We start from the raw sequence: 9,433 nt of genomic DNA on the forward strand, positions 1-9,433 counted from the left end.
GCAGCGAAAAGTAATTGAAACCAGCTGAAATCACATAAAGGCACTTCTTAGAATCAGGTGAGATTCCTGGAAAGAAGGAAGGACGGAAGTGATAGCGGAGTCAGAAGGAATTATTCCATTTCTGATCTTGTTGTTCATAAAGGTGAATTTATGTTTTGTTTCTTTATAAGTTAGATAGGAACAAGTTGTATTAGGTAGAATGTAGGAATTACTGTTGTATTTTGTATTTGCGTCTGCATGGAACCTCCGTCTGCTGGGCAGGAATCCAAATCTCCGTTGCTCCAGTTGGGTAATAACTCTTTCATTTGCTAAAACCATGAAATTTCACTGCTGGGACAAAAGGGAACCCCGGAAGAAGCACCTCCATCTGCCTTGTCCCACCAGGCAGGCAGATAAGGGATGCCGCCGGGTCCGCTAGGGTTTCGCTTTCCTGACCCCAAGCACCTGGACTCTTTTGTGCTCTTTTCCTCCTGCCTGTGCTCACTGCCATCACCTCACTCGCCTCTCTGCCGGGGTTCAAGCAAGCACCTGCCCTCTGGACTCTAATTGGTTCCCATGTATCTATAAATGAATGGTTGTAGGCTGTCTTAGCTCCCCCTTGACTCCCTCGGGATGGAGAAAGTGTATAAAAGTTAGTTGTGTGCTGCTAGGCAGCTGCAGTTGCCGTGGTGTGGAGGTGCTGACACATAGGTCAGCATCTCAATAAACTCATTTTTATTTTCAATATTCTCGCTGTGTTGGGTCCTGTTTCTGTTCCTCTGCGCTGCTGAGAGCTGGCAGACCTGGGAAAATAAAAGTTACTCAGGCAGAGCGGTAACGGAAGGAAGGAAGGAAGGAAGGAAGGAAGGAAGGAAGGAAGGAAGGAAGGAAGGAAGGAAGGAAGGAAGGAAGGAAGGAAGGAAGGAAGGAAGGAAGGAAGGAAGGAAGGAAGGAAGGAAGGAAGGAAGGAAGGAAGGAAGGAAGGAAGGACCATGATCGCTATACCCCATTAATAAGACAGCCCAGGAGAAGGCAGCACCAGCTGGAGGAAAACGCCACCCGCCCCGCCCTGGAACGCACCCGGAACACCCCCACCATGGCCCGGCCATGCCTCCACTGTGGCTCCACCCGGGGCGTCGCAACCCCTCCACCCATTGTAGCTACGCCACTGTCCCGCAGTGCCTTTGCAGTGGGGTGTCCTCACGTTCCCTCATTTACATGTGAGGAGGTGCCCCTATGCCCTCTGTGTGACCATTTCTGGGTTGCTCCCAGACCAGCCAAGGATAAAGATATCTTATGTTGATTTTGAGCAGCCTGCTACCATTCTTTTTTGTCTTTTGGGGGAAAAGTCGGCCATCAATCCCTGCGAGGAGTGGGGGAGGGGAGAGGAAGACTGTCTATAAATTTGAAAGGAGAAAAAGTTGGAACGCTGTGTTTACATCTTGGTCCAAAGGAATGAAAGAAAGACACTACACCAGTCTCTGTGAAATTCAGAAGACATTCTAGGCAGGCAAATGGAACAATGCTAGAAAGTTTGTTTTGCTGTGTAATTGTTTAATATTATAAGAAAGGAGGAGCCATCTCTTTAAGAGAACAACTTCCATTCCCCCCTCCCACTGAATTTACAAAGCGTCCAACCCAGGGGTAGGGAACCTTTAACACTCAAAGAGCCATTTGGACCCGTTTTCCATGGGAAAAGAAAACACTTGGAGCCGCAAATAATTTTTGACATTTAAAATAAAGATAATACTGTATATATTGTGGTTTTTTACCTTTTACTCCACTCATTCTGAGAAGTATCTGCTCCAGTTGCCTGTATGGGTAAGGATGGGGCCAACGGCTATTCCTTGCTAGTCATTGAAAGCACCCGCCCTACTCGAATGGGGTGGGCTTATTGTGGGGAAGCTCGCTGCACTGCCCAGGCAGGCCACGGGCAGTTGGTAAGCCTGTACTGCTGCCACTGCAGGGCAGGCAAGGATGAATCCGGCGGCTCGGCTCATGGAGCCGCAGTGCAAGGGCAGAAGAGCCGCATGCGGCTCTCGAGCCGCAGGTTCCCAACCCCTGGTCCAACCCATCACACACAATTTTTTAAAATAAGAAAAAACAACACATTCACATAATAAGAATTATAAATTTATTACTGTACAGCAATGGCGGAAACGGCAGAAAATTGAGATGCCCGGTGAGAAAACGTCCTTACAAATCTCCAGAAAATGGGGGACAGCCAGAGAATCTGAAGCTGCAGAAAATGGCAGAGTAGAAGAGGGGCATTGGAGCTGCTAGTTCAGGCAGAGGAAATAAAACGTTTCCTGTTTGTCCACACAGGCAAGGAGGAAACGTTTTTTAAAACATTTCAGGAAAAACAAATAGCTGAAATTGATGAATCAGATAAAACGTTTTAAGGCTGAAATAAAACGTTGGCAAAACATTTTGGGCTAAAAACTGTGCAGAACTCTTTGGAAAAAAGGTTTTGTTTCCTTCCTCTTTTATTTTGGTTGTGTGGAAAATCATTTAAAAATGAATCCCAAAAACACATACCTTTTTTGTTTGTTTGCTCTGGACTTGAGAACCAGTGCAGTTCCACCCTTTGGGGGTAAATAAGAGCTGCAGAGGGCAGTTTAAATCAGGAAAACACAGGAAAGAGAGAGGACAGAGATGATGTACATGTGCTGCAAATTTCTGTTTAATGAAAAGTGGAAGGCAGCATCACTGTCATGGGGGCAGAGGTTTAATGGGTAACCATGTGGGCTGTTGCAGGGGGGGCATAAACTGGGAAAACATTGCGGGGAAACAGATTTAATCTCACTTCCATAGAGTCGTACTGCCTCGGTCCAATACAGGAACGCTATGGCTGAATTTACCTTTTAAAAAATGGGAGCATGAGGGAACTTGCTAACCAATTTAGTATAGATCAGGGGTCCCCAAACTACGGCCCGGGGGCCAAATGTGGCCCCCTGAAGGCATTTATCCGGCCCGCCAGGCATGGCGGCGATGGCTCCATTCATGTGCAGTGGGGGCTCGAGGGAGAGGAGGAACCGGCCCCAACGGCTGTTGATTGAAATTACATGACAGCATCCCCAAATCTCCAAGGAATTCTTCTGACCCAGAGTTGGAAACCTTACACGTGGTAACTCCCTGTTCGGGCCTTCCCTCCTCGGCTACTCCTTGTGTTGCTCTCTTGCTATTTGTTCTTGCTCACTTCCCATTGGCATCAGCCAGGCTGGCTAATCGCTCATTATTGCTGAGGAGGAAAGAACCCAGGAAGATACCTGATCCTGGGTTAGATGGAATGCTTCATTGGGAAAGTTCTGCTTTTTTTTTTTTACAGGGGAAGGTGGCCCCACAGCCTCCCCAACAATATTTGGAGCCCACTCTGTACTTGACATACTTTGGTCACTGTTCTAAAAATAGACCATGACAGAAAGGCTGAAAGGTGAAATCAAACATTTTACAATCATTTGTGCATAGGAATTTGTTCATAGTTTTTTTTAGTCCGGCCCTCCAACAGTCTGAGGGACAGTGAACTGGCCCCCTGTTTAAAAAGTCTGGGGACCCCTGGTATAGATGAACACAGTGGTATAGATGAACACAGTGGTATAGATGAACACAGTGGTATAGATGAACACAGATCCTTGATTTCACATCCAAACTGCCCTTATTGAGGTAAACTGAAACCAATACACTGGCATGGCAAATTTGTTGAAAATGTTAATTTATAGATTGCGAGCTGAAACAATAACTTTTAAATACCCCGATTCTCTTATTGGATTAATTATTGCTATTTGATGTTATAGGCATATGGATTAAACACACAAAGCATAGTAGGAAAGGTAGACAGGATTAATCCCTACCAGGTGGTAAGGCCTGCAGGTTGAAAGCATCCGTCTAACTAAGGCTGCCGTTCCCCCCGGCGGGGCCTGGAGGCACCCTGGGATCACAGCTAATTTCTAGACTACAGAGGCTGGTTCCTCTGGAGAGCTCACCTTGTAATTTCTGTCCCAGTCCTCCTCTCCGCTGCTACTCCTCTGCAGAGGCGGACCGCCCATTGGGCAGAATGGGCAGCTGCCTTGGGCGTAGAAATTATATGTCACGTGATGGGCGACACAATGTTTGATCAGCCCCGCCCACTCTGCATGGTGGCCGCCTGCCGCCCGGCCCACAAGCCACCCGAGCAGCCTGGCTGCTCCAGAAAGTCAGACCACAGAGAAGATGCTCCCATTAAGCAAAGTGGGTAGCTGTCTCTGGGCGAAAGCCCCGTGGGGGGCTTATACTTGTTTCCAGGATTTTTTTGTATTTTCAGTGTTTTTCCATTTTTGGCCTGCAGAGGGCGCAGTTTTTAGGCGCATTAGCACCAAAATTTCAGGGATGTTTTGGGAGACTCTCCTGATGCTATCACCCAGGGAGTTTCAGGAGGCTTGAGCCAGGGAGTCCAAAGTTATGGACTCCCAAAGGGGGTGCCCCATCCCCCATTGTTTCCAATGGGAGCTAATAGGAGATGAGGCTACACCTTTGAGGGTCGAGCAACTTTGGGACCCCCCCCACAACTTCACCAAACCTGGGTGGTATCATTAGGGAAGTCTCCTAAAGATACCCTGAAAGTTTGGTGCTGCTAGCTTAACAATTGCACCCCTGCCAGCAAGCACCTCCCAAATTTCCCCATATTTTCCTTTTAAATCCCCCTGCCTTTTACATGGATTTAAAGGGAGAATCTGAGGTCCCCAGTTTAAACATTGCAAGTGATGTTGTTTCAGGGTAGAGAATCATCCTCAAAATAGTGATCACTTCCAATGTTATTAAACTGGGAACCCCAGATTCTTCCTTTAAGGCGGGATTTAAAAAGGAGAATCTGGGCTCCCTCTGCTTAAAACACCATTGAAAATGATGCTGTTTGGAAGTGGATTCCAGTTAATCACCTCTGTTTAAACCCTAGGGAGCTCCAGATCTCTCCTTTGGAAACACTGAAAGTGATGCTGTTTCCCCCAACTGGGGGTACTGGATACAACGCCATACATAAGCCATAGCAGTAATAAAACATTTCTGAAAGCATTTGGAAAATGTTTTCAAAAAATTATTTCTGCCAGGTAAGTACGGCTTACCGCTGTGCTCAGATTTCAGAGAAAGCAAGTACGTTCTATAAATGTGATGGTGACCTTGAAACAACCTGGTGTAAAAAATCATTGCTTGGTCACAGTGGGGGAGGGTGGCTGCCCATGGGGGGGCGGCAAACTCCCAGCCTGCCTAGATACGCCATCAAGCGAAGCTACAAGGGGTGCAAAAGCGAACTGCATTGGGCACGCGCATGGGGAATCAAACTCTGTGGTTCGCCCAGGGGCTCCAGTTTAAGTTTGAGTTACGCCACTGAGTCAGACTCAGGACGGGGGAGAGCTAGCTCCGCCTCCGCAGCTTCGTGCGGCTGCCCTGACCCCACCCACCATCTTTCCCTGCCCGGCCAGGCGGCCGGCCCCCTTGGCCCACAAGGCAGCGCATTAGGACCACGCAGAGGGCATCCTTCTGCCTCTCCTCCTCCCCCCCCCCCCCACACACAACATCAGGCGCGCGCGCGCAGCTCCCCGGGGACTGGCTTGGAACAGCCGCAAGTGGTCTGGCCTGGGAGAGCCCGTGCCTGCGCGCATGTGTGCGGGAGAGGGAGAAAGGGAAGGAGACAGGAGATCGGGCTGGTCCAGGCTCCCACGTGCCGGAGGCTGGAGTGGACGGGCAGCAGAGCCTGGTGCTGCGGAGGGAGCGTGCCAGAGCCCTCCTCTGCTCCTCACGGGCCACTTGAAGGGCTGAGGGGGGGGGGGGGTCGGCGGTGGCTCATCAGCCCTCATCAGCTGGAGAAATCTTGACCAGCCCCCCCGCAGGGCTCGTGCACCTCAAGAGCCAGCGCCGCCGCCGCCGCCGCCTCTGGGGCGGGGGGTGGGCGACAGGTGGAGCTCTTGCCTTGGGCTGCAGCTTAGGCAGGCGGAGAGGGCTAGCTTGGCTTCTGGCGGCGGCGGCGGCGGCTGCCTGTCTGGTCCCAGAGCCGCCCCCTCCCATTGTGCTTGACCCTGCCCCCCCCAGAAGAAGCCGCTACGCAGGCCGACAGCCAGGGCCCCCTTCCCGGGCAAGGCACACGCACTCGCTCGCTCGCCCGTCCGCCGCCTGCCACCAGCGCTAGGGAGACGTCGGGCTGGGCGGCAAGATCAAGCCCCGGGGCAGCTGTGTCCAAAGCTTGGGCGGGGGCCGGGTCTTGAGGGATGTGCCTGCCCATTCCTCATTGAGTATATAATCCCGGCAGTCCAATCCAGTGGGGCAGCCCCTGGTGTTTGCAAGAGGTTTCGGGTTTCTCCGGAAGGGCAGAGCAGCCCTTCCGTCCCCCGTCCCCCCTGCCGTGCCGCGCACCTGCTTGTGGACGGGCTGCGTGGGAGGGGGATGCTGTTGCCTTTCCCCTCTCCCTCGTGTGGGGCACCTAGACGGCCACCCCCCTAGAAAGTGCAGCTGGATGGGAGGAAGAAGGGGGGGGTGGGTAGCTCTTGGGAACGCGGAGTGCGCGTCCCCCCTTTGGAATTTGTGAGCCGTCTGGAAAGGGTGAGTGCCGTGGCCGGGCTGCTCTGCCCGTGGGGGGGGTGGGGGCATCAAACTAAGATTTTGCCCAGGGCGCCAGTTTGCCTGGGAACGCCACTGCTCCTCTGCCACTGCTTCCAAAGAGTCCTCCTACCTCACCAAACCCTTGGAATTCTTGAAGCCGATTAACAACAAGTAGGTAAGGGTTCGGTCCCCGAGGTAATCAAATTCTGGTACCCAAGGTATTCAAGTCATTTAAAAGCACTCCTGGTGTAACCCCCATGCTCAGAATGGGTTGACCCAGAAAGGGGTGGAGACTCAAAAGCAGCAGAAGGCTGCAGAGCTCATGTAGTTTGGAGGAGACAAGGCTACCAGACTTGGACCTTGATTGGTATAAGCCCTTAACATCTTGTTAAGGGTTTTTTTAATGTTTGTAATGGGTGAGAGTTCTCCTGGAAACCTTCATCATGTTGAATCCTGTTCATCAAGCCCTTGGAGTCTTCAGGAGCCAACCCACTTGCAAAGAAGAATTGGACTTGGCAGTATCAGTAGACTGTAAATATAAGGACTTGACAATGCAACCTGAACGGGACCTTGAAGTGCCATGTTAAATGATTTTAAAGTGTTTTTTGTTAAGAGAAGTAAACTGTTTTGTTTAGTTCATTTGCCACTCCTTCCAAGTACTGCCCCACAGAACCCACAGAAAGAGGTTACACTGGCGCTCAGCTCTGGCTCACATTTAGCCTTGCTCCCCTCCTCAAACTTGACAGTCAGATGAGTAAATAATCTAATAATCATCTAAATAATCTAGTCAGATGAGTAAATAATAAGCCCAGAGAGAATGAACTGTCTATGCACAGTGGTCATAATGGAATAGTAAAATGGAACAATATGCAGGGCACCAGTTATAGAACTCCCCCGGGTGGCTCCACAAACTGGTTCGGGCAAAACTAACCGAAAGTCAGGCTCAGCTTAAACAGGGGATTAATTTGTTTGCTAAATGCTCAGTAGATGCCGTTCTTCAAAGAAAGATCAACAGCACGATCTGCCCTGCTGAGACCGCTGGCTAGATAGATGAGCAGTCACGAGGTAAGAACATAAGAACTAGCCTGCTGGATCAGACCAGAGTCCATCTAGTCCAGCACTCTGCTACTTGCAGTGGCCCACCAGGTGCCTTGGGGAGCTCACAAAATAGGAGGGTTGGGGCACAAAAAATTATCTTCCCTTCTTTGTTCTCCTCTGCCAGATTATTTCCTTGGGCAGAGAAAAGTAATTGAAAGCAGCTGAAATCATATGAAGGCACTTCTTAGAATCAGGTAAGATTCCTGGAAAGAAAGAAAGAAAGAAAGAAAGAAAGAAAGAAAGAAAGAAAGAAAGAAAGAAAGAAAGAAAGAAAGAAAGAAAGAAAGAAAGAAAGAAAGAAAGAAAGAAAGACCATGATCCCTACACCCCATTAATAAGACAGCCCAGGAGAAGGCAGCACCAGCTGGAGGAAAATGCAAAAACATTACTGGTGAAGGGAGAAAATGCATCCGTTGACACTTGGTGACCCTCAGGCATTTTGCCTCTGCTTCGTAAGGGGGATCTGCTTAATAACATTGCCAGGTAGTTCCCAGCAGCTAAGCTTCAGACGGTTGCAAACTTGCCATGTTGAGAGTCTAGAAGCTTTGGAACAACCATTGGCTCACAAAGGCAACCTGGATCTCAGCCACAAAGATGGAGGTAGGCTGGGTATCCCTTCTCATCTAGGCCTCTTACCAACGGGATGCCTAGACCCCCACCCAACACTGTTTTGCATCCCAGCTTACAAGGAAAAAGGCCAAGAGCTGCCTGGAAGATCCTTCTTGCCCTGGGAAGGGAGGGAGCCTTGTTGCTCGGGAAGAAAGTTGGAAGCCTATCTAAATAAAATATACCTTCACAGTTTTCCCTTGCCAGTATGGCAACACTATTATTGCACAGTGCCCACACATACACTGCACTTGGGGTTGTTATGGCTCACTGTCCATCGTTGCCAGAGGTGGGATCCAGCAGGTTCTCACCAGTTCCCGAGAGTGGGTTACTAATTATTTGTGTGTGCCGAGAGGGGGTTACTAATTGGGTCTGCTTTGCCATTAGAAATTCCATTAGGTCCAAAAATCATCAAGTCCTGTTGTTTCCTATGTGGCTGGTTAGTGAAGGTAGAAAACGGGATAATTCTCCCTGTTGGGCTGCTTTAAAAACATGTTTTAGAAATATGGTAAAGTTCCTTGTTTGAGGAAAGCATCCTTCTTTTGAGTTCTAGAAACAAAATCAAGTATTTGAAAGTATTAAGTATTTGACAGGCAGTCAGTTAGAGGAGGAGGAGTAGTTTCTGTTGGCAGTAGACGATAGGACTTGCTATAATGAGTTTAAATTATGGACAGAAAGATACCAGCTGGAAATTAGGAACTTTTTGTTACAGTAAGAGTTTTTTATAGTAACAGAGAAATTATTAATGCCCCGCCCCCGGAATGCCCGGCCACGCCCCCGTCGTGCCCCGCCCAGCCCCATTGGCGCTACGCCACTGTTTGAATCCCACCACCATGGGAACCTGTTACTAAAATTTTTGGATCCCACCACTGATCGTTACAGCATACTCTCCCTCACACCTGTGCTCCTGAAGATGGCAGTCCAACTTTACTACACAGAAAGTTTTATTCACTGAGAACTCCCAGGAAAAATGACAATTTTCTTGCAAACAGCTGCACTGAAGGGAAGCACACTTTGCATCCCTTTTCCAGGGATGGACGGGACAGCCAGCTCTCAGACACCCGTTTGGGATAGCTTGGATGCCTCTTAATCCTCACCTCACCATCAGATTGTGGGACTCAACATACTTAAGTCTTCCAGATTCAACTTAAATATTCACCAAACAGGCATACAGAGTGTTGCA

The 9,433-nt window shown here is 49.5% G+C and overlaps 1 protein-coding gene across 1 annotated transcript in view; it reads right to left on the minus strand.

Annotated features, from left to right (window-relative positions):
• The window catches only part of LOC125444857 (primary amine oxidase, lung isozyme-like), a 26,468-nt gene extending 21,002 nt beyond the window's left edge, over nt 1-5,466 (minus strand). The window contains exons 1-3 of the mRNA XM_048517584.1: nt 5,412-5,466; nt 3,963-4,159; nt 2,518-2,564 (exon numbers count right to left, since the gene is read on the minus strand). Of these exons, the coding sequence (XP_048373541.1) occupies nt 2,518-2,564; nt 3,963-4,159; nt 5,412-5,466 (299 nt within the window). The remainder of the gene's footprint in view (nt 1-2,517; nt 2,565-3,962; nt 4,160-5,411) is intronic.
• Nucleotides 5,467-9,433: the final 3,967 nt, after the last annotated feature.

Source organism: Sphaerodactylus townsendi, linkage group LG15, assembly GCF_021028975.2.
Source record: "Sphaerodactylus townsendi isolate TG3544 linkage group LG15, MPM_Stown_v2.3, whole genome shotgun sequence".
Lineage (NCBI taxonomy): Eukaryota > Metazoa > Chordata > Lepidosauria > Squamata > Sphaerodactylidae > Sphaerodactylus > Sphaerodactylus townsendi.